At 39.7% G+C, this 19,150-nt stretch overlaps 1 protein-coding gene across 1 annotated transcript in view; it reads right to left on the bottom strand.

Annotated features, from left to right (window-relative positions):
* Positions 1-19,150, bottom strand: part of slc7a11.L (solute carrier family 7 member 11 L homeolog) — a 117,615-nt gene that overhangs the window by 74,516 nt on the left and 23,949 nt on the right. The window contains exons 4-6 of the mRNA XM_018268696.2: positions 18,686-18,811; positions 16,794-16,893; positions 10,284-10,328 (exon numbers count right to left, since the gene is read on the bottom strand). Coding sequence (XP_018124185.1) covers positions 10,284-10,328; positions 16,794-16,893; positions 18,686-18,811 — 271 coding nt within the window. The remainder of the gene's footprint in view (positions 1-10,283; positions 10,329-16,793; positions 16,894-18,685; positions 18,812-19,150) is intronic.

Here is a 19,150-nt window from a genome sequence, read left to right as displayed (position 1 = left end):
AATCCTTTGATGCTTATCTATTGATTTGAACTGAGACTTCAATATGGGGAATGAATGGACACACACAACTCCATTACCGCAGAAGAGGTATTTAAGCCTTAATATTTCATTTAGAGGTTTGTGGAGTTTTCTCTTTTTAAGCTTTCTTGTCTCAGTTATCATGCTAATTAATTATATTACACATCTGAATATACTACAGGGATGTAAGAAAAAATGGATTTCAGATAGGATCTCAAACCATTGTTATGTATGGTGATGAAATTATAACCAGATCCTGGTCCTCTATCCTGAACAGTTCTCCATGTGATACAATTGTTGGCCCTTCCTATGCACTGGAATATGCCATTTCTAAAGTGTAATTAAGTTATACTTTAATTAATATTTATTAATATTAATTGTATTAAAAATAATCATTCAACTTTAATTGTTCAACTTTACAACACACAGTATTTACACAAATAGATTCCATCCATTAAAGAAAATTTATGCCCAAAATCTTTCTTGCACTTGTGTGTTTTGATGCCAGGTGCCAATGAATACATATCAGATGAATATTTTCAGGTGAATCAAAAGAGGCAATTGATGCATGGGAAACTCTGGAGTTAGTGTCTCCTCAAAAGTGGAGTTAACTTCATGCATGCTTTGTCAAAGTGCACAAAGAAAACACTGTTTAAAGAACTGGGCTTCAATTGAACTTCAATGTCACTGCACTACTTCCCCTGGTGGTCGCAGTGATTGCCCTTTACAGTAAGTTAATGAGCCCTACTATTTATTGTGCCAAGTAAATGCTTTTACAAATACAGGATGGAAAAACTTGTATGCAAATGCAAATTAATTTCGATTTTTGTGTTTCAGTTAAATGTCTTCTTCAGGAAGAAAGATACCAGCCAAAGAGCTTGACAATAATACAGGCAGATTGCTCCAAATAGAAGCAGCTGGAAGAAGCACAATAATGGCATCTGTGCGTTTAGGCAATTAATGTAAAAACTACAATAGCTACAAAGTTAGAACTCCTGCGAACAATTCGGTGATTAGTGAACAATCACACTCTCCGAGAAAAATTAAATAAACATATTCTGTATGGGCTGGTGAGCAAAGAGAAGGCATAGACCTTAATTTACTTGTACAAAAGATGATATGCTTGATTAAGATATTTATCAGGCTTCATTATGATTATTTGTTCTCATTTTCATCATTATGTGCAGGTGGTTGGAGTGTAGAAACAATGATCTGGAATATGCATTGTGATCAGCAAGAGAAATAATGTTAGCACTGGGTGCATAGGCTCATAAAATAACATTTCTCAGAGTTTACTGAATGTGAAGTGATTTAATGTTTACTATGTGAAAAAAAACTTTTGTGTGGGCAGATACACACATATATTACAGTCATTTTTATATCTGTTCCTTAACTTTTTTGACATTTTAACAACCTACTGACATGTCAAGCAGCAAATAAAGTTAGCTATGCACACCAAATAAAAGGAATCTTATCCGGCTCAATATGAACCTCTTCAGATGGTATTTTCAAACATTAGCTATCAGGACAGGAGATATCAGTGAGATGGGTCATCATTTTGTCCCTATACATGAGCCAATAAGCTGCCCCCTTGGTTTAATTTGTCCCTTAGAGGCTGGACTGACAGCTAATATTGGCATATGTATGGATAAGGCACAGAAGTCAGTTACAATTACAATTCTGCCGTTCAGTTTTCCCACCGTACCTTTATGATACTGTCTAAATTTACTAATCTTATGCCAAGCAATAAAAGAGCAGTGCATTAAAAGAATAATCATAGCGCAACACTTTGCACTACAGCAAAATCATTTTTTATACTTTATTTTAAGTATTCTATGGCTTGTTTTTTGACATCATCAAAAAAGAAGACTCAGGGCAAAAGTTATGTCATAATAGTGGCCTATGGAGGTCTGACAAGATTTTAAAACCGTATAAATAGATATCTGTCATGTACGGCTCCCTAAATTCAGAACAAGTGCTAAGCTCCCAGTCACTAGAGATGTCGCGAACTGTTCGCCGGCGAACTTGTTCGCGCGAACATCGGGTGTTCGCGCTCGCCGGAAGTTCGCGAACGTCGCGCGACGTTCGCCATTTTGGGTTCGCCATTGTTGGCGCTTTTTTTTGCCCTCTCACCCCAGACCAGCAGGTACATGGCAGCCAATCAGGAAGCTCTCCCCTGGACCACTCCCCTTCCCTATAAAAACCGAAGCCCTGCAGCGTTTTTTCACTCTGCCTGTGTGTGCTGAAGAGATAGTGTAGGGAGAGAGCTGCTGCCTGTTAGTGATTTCAGGGACAGTTGAAAGTTTGCTGGCTAGTAATCGTTTTGATACTGCTCTGTTATTGGAGGGACAGAAGTCTGCAGGGGTTTGAGGGACATTTAAGCTTAGGTAGCTTTGCTGGCTAGTAATCTACCTTCTACTGCAGTGCTCTGTATGTAGCTGCAGTGGGCAGCTGTCCTGCTTCTGATCTCATCTGCTGACTGCTGCAATAACAGTAGTCCTTGTAAGGACTGCTTTTATTTATTTTTTTGTTGTTTTACTACTACTACTACTACTACTACTATAAGAGCCCAGTGCTATTAGTCTAGCAGTGTTGGGGAGTGGGACTGGTGTGCTAATCTGCTGCTCCTAGTAGTTCAGCAGCACCAACTTTAATTTTTTTTTTTTAATATTCATTTTTTTTTATTTTACTTTTTTTTATTTTACTACCGCTGTAGTAGTGTATAAGTTGACCTTTTAGGCATTATTTGCCCTGTAGGCATTATTTGCACAGTGTTTTCTTCAACCCGCCATCTAGCTGTGTGACCTTGTTCACATTCTGTCTAAATATCCATAATATTACCGTCTCCAGAAAAAACACCGGAGTGACTTTTTTCAAGCAGCCATAATATATTTTACGTAATCCGTATCCACCGCTGTAGTAGTGTATACGTTGACCTTGTAGGCATTATTTGCACAGTGTTTTCTTCAACCCGCCATCGAGCTGTGTGACCTTGTTCCCATTCTGTCTAAATATCCATAATATTACCGTCTCCAGAAAAAACACCGGAGTCACTTTTTTCAAGCAGCATTCATATATTTTACGTAATCCGTATCCACCGCTGTAGTAGTGTATACGTTGACCTTGTAGGCATTATTTGCACACTGTTTTCTTCAACCCGCCATCGAGCTGTGTGACCTTGTTCCCATTCTGTCTAAATATCCATAATATTACCGTCTCCAGAAAAAACACCGGAGTCACTTTTTTCAAGCAGCATTCATATATTTTACGTAATCCGTATCCACCGCTGTAGTAGTGTATACGTTGACCTTGTAGGCATTATTTGCACACTGTTTTCTTCAACCCGCCATCGAGCTGTGTGACCTTGTTCACATTTTGTCTAAATATTGATAATATTATCGTCTCTAGAAAAACCACTTGAGTTACTTTTTTTCAAGCAGCATTCATATATTTTACGTAATCCGTATCCACCGCTGTAGTAGTGTATACGTTGACTTTGTAGGCATTATTTGCACAGTGTTTTCTTCAACCCGCCATCTAGCTGTGTGTATTATCGTTTCCAGAAAAACCAACTGAGTTTTTGTTGTTGTTGTTGTTTTTTTAAAAATAATGCCAGGCAAAGGCAGGCCGCCACGCAGAGGCCGTGCTAGGGGCCGTGCTGCTATGCAATCCTGTGGCCCTAGCAAATTGCCCAGTTTTAAAAAGCCAATGACCCTGAACTCCCAAAATGCTGAAGAGGTAGTTGACTGGCTTACACAGCACACCCCATCCTCTACCGTTTCTAACTTTACCACAACATCCTCCTCATCCTCCACTGCTATGGCCACCCCACGTAACACTTCCTCCACCACCGGTGCCCCTTCTTCACTGGGGTCAGAGGAGTTATTTTCCAATGAGTTTCTTGAACTGAGTAATGCGCAACCATTATTGCCAGAAGAAGATGAAGGAGATGAGGACCTTACACCAGATTTAATTCTGGCAGAGAACACGATAGAGATGGACATAATGAGTGATGAGGAGGAGGTCCCCGCTGCTGCTTCCTTCTGTGATGTGTCAGAAGAAATTGATGCATCTGAGGAGAATGATGATGAGGAGATTGATGTTTTGTGGGTGCCTAGTAGAAGAGAGCAAGAGGAGGGTAGTTCAGATGGAGAGACGGAGAGTCAGAGAGGCAGTAGGAGAATAAGACTTAGAAGAAGCAGGGAGGACAGCCCGCAGGGATCAGCAGGGCAACAACATGTATCGGCACCTGTGTTCAGCCGGCCAACGCACCCGCCATTGCCGCCAATACCGCCAACTCCGCCAACTTCTACTGTTACCGCCAGATCGCACACTTCCAAAAAGTCAGCAGTGTGGGATTTTTTTAATGTGTGTGCCTCTGACAAAAGCATTGTAATTTGCAATGAGTGCAGTCAGAAACTGAGCCTTGGTAAGCCCAACAGCCACATAGGTACAACTTCTATGCGAAGGCACATGAGCGGCAAGCACAAAGCACTTTGGGAGCAACACCTCAAAGGCAACAGGCAAACTAAAAGCCACACTCCTTCTGGTCCAGCATCTTACTGCTCTACCTCTGCTCTCCTTGACCCGTCTGAACCACCCTCCACTCCGCCTTCCACCTTGACCACCTGTTCCCATTCCCAGTCATCTGCCACCAGCCAAGTTTCTGTGAAGGCCATGTTTGAGCGTAAGAAGCCAATGTCTGACTGTCACCCCCTTGCCCGGCGTCTGACAGCTGGCTTGTCTGCACTCTTAGCCCGCCAGCTTTTACCATACCAGCTGGTGGACTCTGAGGCCTTCCGCAAATTTGTAGCAATTGGGACACCGCAGTGGAAGGTACCCAGCCGCAATTTTTTTTCTAAAAAGGGAATACCACACCTGTACCAACATGTGCAGAGCCAAGTTACCGCATCTCTGTCACTTAGTGTTGGGCCAAAGGTCCATATGACTACTGACGCATGGTCCTCCAAGCATGGTCAGGGCAGGTATGTCACCTACACTGCCCACTGGGTGAACTTGGTAATGGCTGGGAAGCAGGGAATGGGTAGCTCAACAACAACAGTGGAGTTGGTGTCACCGCCACGGATTGCACGCGGTTCTGCCACCACCTCTACTCCTCCATCGCTCTCTACCTCGTCTTCTTCTTCTTCTTACTCTGCTGCTGGGTCCTCCTTCTCCTCCTCCACACCTGTGCACCCCCAGCTCCCCCTAGGCTATTCGACGTGCCAGGTACGCCGTTGTCACGCTGTCTTGGGGATGACGTGCCTGGAAAGCAAAAACCATACCGGATCTGTACTCCTGTCATCTCTGCAGTCACAGGCCGATCGGTGGCTGACCCCACACCAACTGCAGATCGGAAAAGTGGTGTGTGACAATGGAAGCAATCTGTTGGCAGCGTTGAGACTAGGCAATTTAACACATGTGCCCTGCATGGCACATGTGTTAAATTTAATAGTCCAACGTTTTGTCTCCAAGTACCCAGGATTCCAGGACGTTCTCACCCAGTCCAGAAAGGTGTCGGCCCATTTCAGACGTTCCTACACAGCCATGGCACGCCTTGCTGACATTCAGCAGCGCTACAACATGCCAGTCAGGCGTTTGATTTCTGACAGCCAGACTCGCTGGAATTCAACGCTCCTTATGTTGGAACGTCTGCTGCAACAACAAAGGGCCGTCAACGAGTACCTTTTTGAACTGGGTGGTAGGACTGGATCTGCACAGCTGGGGATTTTTTTCCCCCGTTACTGGGTGCTTATGCGCGATGCCTGCAGGCTCATGCGACCTTTTGAAGAGGTGACAAATATGGTCAGTCGCACCGAAGGCACCATCAGCGACCTAATACCCTTCGCTTTCTTCCTGGAGCGTGCCGTGCGACGAGTGACAGATGAGGCTGTAGACCAGCGTGACGAGGAGCTGGAAGCGCACGATTTCTGGTCGGAATCACCAGAACGAACCCAGGCACCTGCTGCAACGCAGGGAGAGGTGCCAGAAGTGGAGTCAGAGGAGGAAGGTGGCTTTGTGGAGGAGGAGGAGGAGGACCAACAGGAGCAGGCTTCCCAGGGGGCTAGTGGTGACCTTTTGGGGACCCCTGGTCTTGTACGTGGCTGGGGGAGGAGACCGTGGATGATGCAGTCCTTGATAATGAGGAAGCGGAGATGGATAGCTCTGCATCCAACCTTGTGAGAATGGGGTCTTTCATGCTGTCATGCCTGTTGAAGGACCCCCGTATCAAGAGGCTTAAGGAGAAGGACCTGTACTGGGTCGCAACGCTACTAGACCCTCGGTACAAGCATAAAGTGTCAGAAATGTTACCAACATACCACAAGTCCGAAAAGATGCGGCATTTACAAACCAGCCTGCAAAACATGTTGTACAATGCTTTTAAGGGTGATGTCACTTCAGGAACTCATCAACATTCCAGGGGCAGAGGTGCCAGTAATCCTGCCACGAGCACACCTGCAAGGACAAAGCCCTTTGGCCAGTCTGTAACGTCAGACATGCAAATGTTTTTCTGTCCAAGGCAGCGCCACAACCCTTCTGGATCCACCCTCAAAGAACGCCTCGACCGGCAGGTAGCGGACTACCTGGCATTAACTGCAGATATCGACACTCTGAGGAGCGATGAACCCCTGGACTACTGGGTGCGCAGGCTTGATCTGTGGCCAGAGCTGTCACAATTTGCCATGAACCTCTTGTCTTGCCCAGCCTCAAGTGTGCTCTCAGAAAGGACCTTCAGTGCAGCAGGAGGGATTGTAACTGAGAAGAGAACTCGCCTAGGTCACAAAAGTGTCGATTACCTGACCTTTATTAAAATGAATGAGGGGTGGATCTCGGAGGGTTACTGCACGCCGGAAGACTTGTTCTGACTTCTATGCAGCTGTCCTTCTCTTCAAGCCTCATGACTCCACACACAGCTGTCCTTTAGCGTCCTCCTCCTCCCTCCGCCACCGTTACAAACTAGGGTGCAAACCCTACTGGTTTAATTTTTTCTGGCCTCTGTGCTTCAGTGGCTGCAACCAAAAAAACTGGGCAAACAATGTCTACAAGGTCAACGTATGGCAAAAAATGACTATTTTCAGCATTTATATGGCATATTTTTTCTGGCAACTGTGCTTCAGTGGCTGCATCCAAAAAAATGCATATTTTCTGCATTTATATGGCATAATTTTTCTGGCCTCTGTGCTTCAGTGGCTGCAACCAAAAAAATGCATATTTTCTGCATTTATATGGCATAATTTTTCTGGCCTCTGTGCTTCAGTGGCTGCAACCAAAAAAATTTATATTTTCAGCATTTATATGGCATAATTTTTCTGGCAACTGTGCTTCAGTGGCTGCGACCAAAAAAATGACTATTTTCAGCATTTATATGGCATATTTTTTCTGGCCTCTGTGCTTCAGTGGCTGCGGCCAAAAAAACTGGGCAAACAATGCCTACAAGGTCAACGACGTTGACCTTGTAGGCATTGTTTGCCCAGTTTTTTTGGCCGCAGCCACTGAAGCACAGAGGCCAGAAAAAATATGCCATATAAATGCTGAAAATAGTCATTTTTTGCCATACGTTGACTCAACGTATATGGCAAAAAATGACTATTTTCAGCATTTATATGGCATATTTTTTCTGGCAACTGTGCTTCAGTGGCTGCGACCAAAAAAATGCATATTTTCTGCATTTATATGGCATAATTTTTCTGGCCTCTGTGCTTCAGTGGCTGCAACCAAAAAAATTTATATTTTCAGCATTTATATGGCATAATTTTTCTGTCAACTGTGCTTCAGTGGCTGCGACCAAAAAAATGCATGTTTTCTGCATTTATATGGCATAATTTTTCTGGCCTCTGTGCTTCAGTGGCTGCAACCAAAAAAGTTTATATTTTCAGCATTTATATGGCATAATTTTTCTGTCAACTGTGCTTCAGTGGCTGCGACCAAAAAAATGCATATTTTCAGCATTTATATGGCATAATTTTTCTGGCCTCTGTGCTTCAGTGGCTGCAACCAAAAAAATTTATATTTTCAGCATTTATATGGCATAATTTTTCTGGCAACTGTGCTTCAGTGGCTGCGTCCAAAAAAACTGGGCAAACAATGTCTACAAGGTCAACGTATGGCGAAAAATGACTATTTTCAGCATTTATATGGCATATTTTTTCTGGCAACTGTGCTTCAGTGGCTGCGTCCAAAAAAACTGGGCAAACAATGCCTACAAGGTCAACGTATGGCAGTTGTTTAAAGAGAACAGCAGATTACTAGCCAGCAAAGCTACCTAAGCTAAAATGTCCCTCAAATCCCTGCAGACTTCTGTCCCTCCAATACAGAGCAGTATCAAGCAGATTACTAGCCAGCAAACTTACTATCATCTGTCCCTGAAATCACTAACAGCTCTCCCCCTACACTATCTCTTCCAAGCACACACAGGCAGATTTTTCAGATACATTTTTGCCCTTGATCCCCCTCTGGCATGCCACTGTCCAGGTCGTTGCACCCTTTAAACAACTTTAAAATCATTTTTCTGGCCAGAAATGTCTTTTCTAGATGTTAAAGTTCGCCTTCCCATTGAAGTCTATGGGGTTCGCGAACCGTTCGCTCGCGTTTTTGCGCAAGTTCGCGAATATGTTCGCGAACTTTTTTTCCGACGTTCGCTACATCCCTACCAGTCACGGCTCAATCTTCTGCCTGTAGCAGCCACCTTTGGCCTCGGGAGGATCCCTCAGCTACTCGGATTCCGCCAGGTCTTAACACGAGAGAAGCAAAGCAAGCATTCTGAAGAAGAAAGGGGCACGTTTGTTACCAAGATAGGACGGAAGGCAACACCAGCTACTTAAGGATTAAACAATAAAGTGTGGTCAGGTAGGCTGGGGTCGGTGCAGGCAGAGTTCAAGAATAGTCAGGCAGGCCGGGTTGGTACAGGCAGAGTTCAAGAAGGCAAAGGTCAGGATTGGCAGAGTCAGACAGGCAGGGATAAAAAACAGATATACACAGACAGAAATCACACCCAGGAACTAATCAAATTGACCTAATAACGGCAATGATTTTAGGCCTGAAGCCCCTTTAAATTTTCGCTCCAAAGATGTGATGGAGTCACGCACATGGCATGTAAATTCCGGAAGTGCGCACCACGCGCCATAGGAGAACAGGCAAGCCACAGAGAAGGATCACCACGGCGGGCATCCCTGCCGACCCACTAGACCACCAGGGTGAGACTTTACAATATCTGTCTGATTTCCAGCAAGATAACAGACAGGCAGACCATGGCTATGGCTCATACAAGGGGCAATAAGTTAAAGGGATTCTTGTTCTTTTACACAATGCATTAGCATTCTTCCAGCAGAATCCTCAATTGCTCCACAAGCAGAATTCTGCACTAAAATCCATTTTTCAAAAGACAAACAGATATTACATTGTAGAATTTTACATGGGGCTAAAAATGTTCTTAGTTTTCAAAGTACCCTCAGCCACATGACTTATGCAGTTATAAACTTCAGTCACTCTTTAATGCTGCACTGCAAGTTGGAGTGATATCACCTCCCTTCCTCCCCCCCCCAAAAAAGATTATCAACAGAAGAATGGGAAGGTAACAAGATAACCTTAACCTGTACATTGCAAAAAATGCTCCTATTTATTACCTACCAGTAGAAATGAGAATAGCACTCAATAGTAAAACAAGTCCGACCACAATGTCTCTAGTTACATTGAGTAGTAGAAACAATAGCTTATCTGAAAACAGTTGTATTGGATGTGCTGGCTCTTTTTGAAAGCACAGGATCAGGCACAAATGAACTGAGATAGCTGCCTACACATCAATATTAAACTAAAATTAAAATTAATTGGATAAAAAAAATTATCAAAAATACATTAATTGGATCAAGAATAACATTTTAAATGGAAGAATGAATTGTTTGCAATGTACACATTGTAATTTAGTAATGGAGTGGCAGTGGTTGTTTAATAAATCTTTTTTTCATAGGTTTGTATAATTTTTTTCTAACAATTATTTATATATTTCATGATTTATTTATTGAGTTCTTCAACCTATTTTTTTCCAGCAGCAACAACCACACTCATGTGAATCAGTGACAGATTTCACCTACTCTAATTGGCTGATTCTAGCATGAGTCAACAATTAAATGCACTACTGGAACACATTATACATCTTGCAATGGTTCTCCTTCTAAACTGCCAGTTCTGTGCACAGTATTATGCTTCATTTACAAGCTGTTGTAAAATCAGAAGAGACAGCCAAAGAGTAACAGAATATATTTACTTACTTTTCTGGGTTTTCAACTTCTTCAGTAACAAAGTTAAGGTAAAACCTGCAAACAAATGTGAAAAGAAATTACTGTCACTGGTAAAAATAACTATAATAAATAAACAATATGTTTAAAATGGCTTTTATTTGGTGCAGTATTGATGTTTGTGTCCAAAGCCAAGTGTTATACCCAAAATCACAAAAATGATGTTTGTGGCTAGTGATGAGCGAATCTGTCCTGTTTTGCTTCGCCGAAAAGTTCATGAAACTGCTGAAAAATTTGCAAAACACATTGACAAATTTTTACACACGCATGTTTTTTTCTCTCAAAATGCATTTAAGTAAATGAGCATATTTTCTTGCGGTGACTTTTTTGTCTCTAGGACTTTCTTTCGTGGTGAAATGTGCAGATGGCAAAATGCGGGATTTCACTGCAAATCCACACTTGTCGAAAATTCACTCATCACTGTTTCTGTTTTATTAGATTAACAGTTATTAACTGTTATCAGCATTTTCTAGCACACATTTATCTGATGAATTATAGTAACAGTGCAACAATAATGTAGCAAACCTGTATATAAGCAAAGACAACACTGCAGACAAACAGATCTGATATTTAAACTTTTTGAAATTGGCCTTAGGTGTGCATCCACAATCTCCCCTAGTTTGATATTAGTATATGACACAATTTGAATGTGTCACATGACACAAGAGGCATCACTAAGCACTGATTACAACAACTATAACTAAAGACATCGCCAAACACCATTAATCAGGAAGCACTTTATTTGACATGCATTGATACGTCAAAAAGTGGATTGGTAGTCCTGAATACCAAACCTTACTAAGATGTCTATGAAGATATCTTGAGAGTCTGCAATGTCAGTGAAATCTTAGGTGTATTTGGTAGTCTGCAATAAATCACCTTGCAGCAGTGATTCTGCTTATTGAATCAAGAACGGATGATTCAGTTACAAAATGTGGTGACAGTCGCTTACCAGAGCTCCTTTATTGATAAAAGAGGGTTAAAAGATCAATCAATCAATCTGGGCAGAGAACATTCTTTTTATTCTCAGGGCACTTCAAATTAAGATGCATTGAGCAGACATTCCTAATATCAAGGAGCAACACTTTAAGTATTTAATCAATTGGTGGAGAAGTAGGGTCTACTGCAAATAGACAATGGCTATTGTGTTCCTTAAGAAGACAGGCATTGCTGGATGGCATGGTTATTTCCTGGAACTTCAATCTAGCTTATGTTTTTCCATGAATACCCTTGATCTTCTTTGGAAAATCAGGAAAGAAAGCAGCAGTGATTATGGTCTCTCCATTGTGGCCCAAAGATCTTGCTTCTCAGATCTGATAGATCTGTTCAAAGGGCAGTTCTGGAGGCTGAACCTTATGGTGTCACACTTGATATGGAGTGCTTGCTAGAACAAGGTCTTCATAATGATGTAGTGCAAACTTCATTATGACGAAATCCTCAGAATTTAAGATCTACATCATGATTTTCTTCAAGATGGCTTCTCCAACAAGCAACATCCTAAACCCCATATGTAATAAAAGGCACTAAGTTTTCCCAGGAACAGTAACCCATAGCAATCAATGAGTTTTGCTTTTAAACAGGTGACCAGGCTACCTGATTGTTTGCTATGGGTTACTGATCCTGAAAAAACTTAGTGCCTTTTATTACATAACCCCCTAAAAGTCTACATTTCTTCTTAGTCAGCAATTTTTTTACAAGAATATAGCTGCCAGCCTCTGAATAGTCTTTTCATAAAAACCTCTATTTGGGACAGAAATATCATACTAGCTGCTCTAAGTCCCTTTGAGCCTTTGTCAATGATTCCTTTTTATTTATCATGGAAAACTGACTTTTTAGTTGCCACTACCTCAGCTAGAAGAGTAAAGAAACTTCAGATTCTGGCAGCAGATACACTGTACGCAGTCTTCCTTCCCAAAAAAAAGTTATTCTAAAAGCCTTGTTGTATATTACACCAAAATAACTTTCATGGAAGAACCCGAGATCTAAGGTTATCCTACCATTTTTCTTAAATTCTCTGAATGTACCTGGATGTCTTAAATAAAGAAATGGAAATTTAAATAAACATCTCTCAAAATCAACTATTGCAACCTGGGTCAAGATGGCAATGTCCATTGAACTGAGTTAAAAAGTGCCTCCTCCAAATTTAAAGGCTCACTCTACAAGGGCAGTTTAAACTTTCTGGACAGAGCAGACCTTCACATTGTGAAAATCTGCAAAATTATGACATGGTCAAGTCTACAAACTTTTGCAAAATTCTATATGCTGAATCTACCAGCCTCTCAGAACGCAGCCTTTAGCAGCAGAATATTGCTTGTCAAGCTTAACAACCCATACCCCTTTTTTGTTGTTTAATTTAATCTCTGAGGGGCAGATTTATCCAATGTCGAGGTGAATTTTTGAATTTAAAAAAAAATTGAATTTCGAGTTATTTTTGTGTACCTCGACTAGGGAATAGTCCAAATTCACCATCTTAAACCTGCTGAATTGCTGTTTTAGCCTCTGGGGGACCTTCTGGAACCTACTTGGAGTCAATTGGTGGACTTTGAAAAATCTAAGGTTTTTTTGGTAAAAAAAAATTGTACAATTCGAATTTGGCCGAATATGGACCTATTGGATCATAAACTTTTTTCATTCAAATTTTGTTTTCAAAATTTGAAATTGAAACTTGATAAATATGCCCCTTAGTGTACAGTACGTGCTGCCTACAGGATGTAAAGAAAAACAAAAGTTTAGCCTTTCATGAACATTTTCTTTTGCTTTTGTCTGAAAGGCAGTATAGAATTCTCTCCTGAATAAAATTATTTTGGCATCATCAGTCTGTCTCCATAATGATCTTCTTGGGTGATGGTGGCTTGCAGTTATTTCTAGATTCTTATTGGACATTCATTTATTTCCTGTCCTGCTGGGTGTGGACCAAAGTGTATATGCTGCCATTCGGGCCACAGAAAAGGAAAGTATTTTTCCAGATAAATCCATTTCACAAAGTTGTCATATTACCAAAGTCCTTCTCTCTCACTTCTCTTAGACTTTGCCCTATTGTACAATATTATTGCTCATTATTGCACACTACAAGCTGAAAATCAATTGACTTGGGTGTCATGTTTCGAACTAGACATCTGCCTCTATCCTAACGACTAAAATTATAATTTCAGTGTGCGACTGCAAGTGCTAAGAAAAAAAGCTGGTTTATTCATTTTCTTAAACAGAAACTGCATTCTTTTTTAACTTGTCATCAGCCTTCTAATGTGTGCTAACCTTGCATTGTCTTTGGATGTAGCATCAAATCCATCAAATTTGAAAACAAATTTATTACATTTTTTTATGTTATTAAGAAACGGAGTACTAAGCTTCTGATAGATTACATGAGATGAATGCAGACAGCTTGATAGCTAGTTCAATAGTCAGCAGCACACTTGATTTAAAGAGTACGCAAGAGGAATAAAGAGAAGAATTTAAAGAGATTTGCATCCTAAATAGTATAGAGATGCAAAGCTTGGATGTGTGTTTTACTTTGAAATTTCATATTATACAAGTTACTTTCAGGGTGGATAAGCACAGATGAATTTGCTTTGTAAAGACTCTATGTCACAAGAGCATTTTAGAAGTGTCAAAATACAAATCATATAACTGTAAAAGCACATTCACTAGTATTAATGTTATTGTGAATTGCTAAAATTGAAATTTTACATATATTATACTTATATATTTTGCTTATATATTATAGTTTGCTTCTGAGGTAATCATAGTTTAAGATTGAAGAAAACCCAAAACAACTATGCTGAAAGAAGGACAAGAAAGATTTGAATTATGGAAAGCAAATCTCCCATAGATTACATTTTATCCAAATAATCCACATTTTTAATAATTATTATTTTTTCTCTGTAATAATTGTAAATTGCTAAAATTGAAATTGTACTTAGATCACTTTGGAGGTAATAATAGTGCAACATTGAAGAACCTATCCAAAACTCCTATGCTGAAGGAAGGCCAACAACACATGCTTTCTGAAAAATCAATATTATGGATCTAAAGTTTTTCCTATAGGAATTTGGTTTACTAAAACTCAATTTTTTCCCATTTTTTATTACAACAAAGTCAACCTAACTCCCATCCACGAATTTACCTCCTTTACCTCAAAAAATCAGCTTGGAAAAGTCTCTGCAAAATTGTGCAGCAATTTGAATCGTACAACTTTTTCCAATTTGACGTACGACTTTTTCGAGGCATTACCGGAAAACCTCGCCTTTTTCACATTATAGTATGAATACCAGAGCAGTACCCAATGTCACTAAACATCTTCCAATTGTAAAAGGGACATCTGCCATTGACTTCTACATGTTAGATTTTAGAGGGAGTATTTTTGGATTTGTATAGTTAGCAGCTTCGGGGTATAATGAATCTCAAAAAAAGCAAGTTTTTTTTTCGATCTAAAATTTTTTAGTTTTTCCTCTTTAAAAACTCGACCAGAAAAAAATTGAAGTTTAAAAAATAGGCCCCATAATGAATACATCTTATTAAATGTTTGCACGGTTAACCATCTGGGATAGGTTGAACTATCACTTTTAAAGGAAAACTATACCCCCAAAATGAATACTTAAGCAACAGATAGTTTATATCAAATTTAATGACATATTAAAGAATCTTACCAAACTGGAATATATATTTACATAAATATTGCCCTTTTACATCTCTTGCCTTGAACCACCATTTTGTGACTCTATCTGTGCTGCCTCAGAGATCACCTGACCAGAAATACTACAACTCTAACTGTAACAGGAAGAAGTGAGGAAGCAAAAGGCAGAACTCTGTCTGTTAATTGGCTCATGTGACCTTACATGTGGTTTGTATGTGTGCACAGTGAATCGTACGATCTCAGGGGGCGGCCCTTATTTTTTAAAATGGCAATTTTCTATTTATGATTACCCAATGGCACATACTACTAAAAAAGTATATTATTATGACAATGGTTCATTTACATGAAGCAGGGTTTTACACATGAGCTGTTTTACTCAGTATCTTTTAATAGAGACCTACATTGTTTGGGGGGTATAGTTTTCCTTTAACTAACTAACACTTCCTCTATATCCTAGCGGATTCCTTGAACCATTTGATTCCAACTTACCACAACTATAAAATTTAGAGAGATTATATATTTTCATCATACTTTTTGATATTTTTTCCAATAGATAAATAATAAAATTAAAGTACGGAAGACTCGAATTAGGATAAGTATTTCATATTTCTCAAATTGTAAAAAAGCATGCAACCTCTAATTTTAGTAGTTTTCATTTAAAGTTTTCATCTTTGCTACCTGATACATGTGTTGGTTTAACCTATTTAATCTAAGCATCTCTGACATGTGTAAGTTCTCCTACTTTACTAAGCAAGAGATGATATATAAAATGCACAGGTTTCTAATACCTTTCTAATAATAATAAGTTTCTAATAATTTAATGTGTACTAAAGTATCAGGTACTCTTTTTTTATTACAGAGAAAAAGCAAATAATTTCTAAATATTTGAATTATTTGATTAACATGAAGTGGATGGGAAATGGCCTGTAATTCTGAGTTTTGTGGGCATCCAGATTATGGATCCTATACCTGTACTTAATAATATGCAGGGCCACCATCAGAAATAATGGGGACCCCATACAATAAAATTGTGGTTCCTCGCATGACTTCGGCAATGTCAAGGAGGTCCCTGCTACTTCAAAAAGTGCAGCACAGCTGGGTCTCCCTTTAGGCCCAGGCCCTGTACGACGGTACCCCCTGATGGCAGCCCTGATAATATGTATGGTTTAGGATAAGTAGTATTAATGATTAGGGATGTAGCGAACTGTTCGCCGGCGAACTAGTTTGCGCGAACTTCGACTGTTCGCGTCCGCCGCAAGTTCGCGAACGTCGCGCGACGTTCGCCAATAGGCGTTCGCGTCAAAATCGTTCGACCATTCGACCAATCGATCGCTAAAATCGAACGATTTTCGTTCGATTCGAACGAAAATCGTTCGATCGAACGATTAAAATCCTTCGATCGTTTGAATCGAACGATTTTCGGATGTTCGAAGTTCGCGAACAGTTCGCAATTTTTGCCGGTGTTCGCGAACGGCGTTCGCCAACACATACTCGGCGGTTCGCTACATCCCTATTAATGATAGATCAAACAAACAAAAACATATAATCCTAAGCAATACTAACATATTTAGAGAGATGAATAGAAGTCGGAGCTTTACTCTCATATTTTACTGGATTTGTTCGTGCCTATAAAGCAGTGGTTATTTTTTTGGCTGTTGCCAAAATTTGAATTAAGGTTGCAGGTGTAGGGAGACATTATGGTAAAGACTATGAAATACAAGAAGTGATAATTAAATGCCATGGAACACCACATATATATTTCTATAGGGGAACGGTAAGAGATTTTTAAATATCCTCTTTTTGGTCATCTCTAGTATAAGGCAATATATAACTGAAGCAATATTACTTACCATCCAGCATATGCATACATTCCAGAATAGAATGCCAAGGGCAACCCCATAACACTGACGTCTTTTCCAATAAAAGCATCTTTGAAGTTCTGTGTCTCTCCTGCAACGCAAATTTCAGACATGGTTTGTTTTGATATGATTTAATACATCTTGTCATTTGGTCTTGTTTACACAGAAACACTTATTCTATAAAATATGGCATGAGTCAAGATTTAAGATGTAGCTGTCAAAGACCATGAAAAGAAGTGTTGATCTTCCTTCTGATAAACGCCAAAGAAACCCTTACATAGAGAATACATAACGAAAAGGAAGTCATAAAGCGTTAACATTTTCAAGGAAAAAGAAACATCTATCTTAAGTAACACCTGCAGTAAATGTACTTGCCAATCAATCAATAAATCACTTTAACAAACCAGTTGGTTTTGTGTTCCTCTCTTATCTAAAATAGATCAGAGCAGCAAGATACCCGATAACACTGATTAGATACCGTATCTGTATGTAACGTTTGTAATTGGTAATCAGATATGGTATGGTAAAGGTTTTTTTTATTTCTAAACCTGGACAAATACATACTGGAGCTCATTTGCTACATAGGTGCTTAATTGCACTGATGAAGTTTACCATAGCAACTAATTCGTTTTGATCAGTCAACTATATTTTAGAAAATTAAAGCAAAGGTCTGGATGGCTATAATAAGCGATTCACGAATGTATTCGCCAGGCACAAATTTGCGGTGGATTTTTAATGTTTTGTTTGACGCCAGCGACAAAGTTTTGACTCGGGCGACAATTTAACGGACACCCGTCGGAATTGTTGCCGGCGTCAATTTTGACGCCAGCGTCTTGAAAATTTATCGCCTGTTTCACGAATTTCATGGGAAATCCGTGAATTTCATAACGAATTGAAACAGGACAAGTTCGCCCATCACTAGTTATAATGGGTAACTAAAGTAATGTACTTTGGAACCTATGTTCAGCCCTATTTCCCCCTTTTCATGTGTACACATTTTCAAGATATCTTTGTCATCTTTTTTACAATTCCCAGTTGATTTATTATTGCCCCATTTGCCTGTTAAATAATGGTATAAAGCTTGATTGCTGCTAGAAGGCATCACCTTCTACACCTTGCACATTAACGGAAGGCCCCCAAACCATAGTGTATGTTTTTGGGTAACAATTGCTATTGTGGGCTGACACACACCACTTTCCGTTGTTCCGATGTCAATGGCAATGGCAGTTGGTGGGCAGTTTGATTGCATTATCATAACCAGGATAACTATAGAGGAAGCAGACCCTGCGGCTGCAGGGGGGCCCAGGAGGTATAGGGGCCCCATGAGGCCCTAATTCATATACAATTTCAATAAATATTGGAGAAACAAGTCAACCTCTAAACATTTTGGGGGCCTGAAAAATAATTTGCTGTGGGGCCCAGTAATATCTAGTTACGCCACTGATCATAACCTTATCACAACCAATCAAATTTTTGTTTCTCTAGTTGGTGCATTAAAACTTTTAGCACTGTATACATGTGAAGCTATGCTCTTCTTTATATGAAATTGAGACCATTGTTTTTCTTTTTAAATGAATCTACATGCTGTGAAGTATAATGATTCATTTCTGTTTACCTAGAGAAGCTGGAAACAAAAGTACTACAAACAAAGTCTTTGATCACTGATTGTGAAATACGATGGCCTCCTGATCCACATCCACAGGCATTAACAATTCACTCCAAAATCGGATATAATTTATCTTTATATTATTTTATACGTGTGCATTGTAACAAGGTAAAAAGTTAAATTGAAACAAAAAGGATGGTGACTCACACATAAGCATATGATGGAAGATAATAATTGAAGTTAATGCATATAACTGAAACAAAATGTTAGTTCATACCTTTAATTAGCTGTAGAACTCCAGGGACTATAATTATCAGAATTGCTATAAGCTTGCAAAAGGTCAAGAAAATCTGTATCCGAGCGCTCCAGCTGACACTCATACTGTTCAAGACCATTACTATAGCTAAAATGAAGAAAAGATGATTAGTTTTTGGTTTTTTTACAATACAATGATTTTACAGGCAGTGTGTTTTAACATGTATAACAAAACAACTATATTGTACAGCAACACATATTAAACCAAATGCAAACTTTTTGCAAAAGAGAATGATCGCAGCACAATGTTATAACATATTCCAGAGCATTCCGGGAGTTCATGCTCGCACATCAAGATGACAGATGACTGTTATGTCATTAGGGTATTAGACCAATTAGCATCCTTCTGTCAATAGTTTAGTTACAACTTTCTCTTTTCTGAGACACACAATAGTATTATACAATGCAGTGATTACAGGCTGGACTG

The sequence above is a fragment of the Xenopus laevis genome, chromosome 1L, assembly GCF_017654675.1.
Source record: "Xenopus laevis strain J_2021 chromosome 1L, Xenopus_laevis_v10.1, whole genome shotgun sequence".
NCBI lineage: Eukaryota > Metazoa > Chordata > Amphibia > Anura > Pipidae > Xenopus > Xenopus laevis.
The sequence above is the reverse complement of the archived record's forward strand: the minus strand, read 5'-3'. Positions and strand labels throughout refer to the sequence as shown.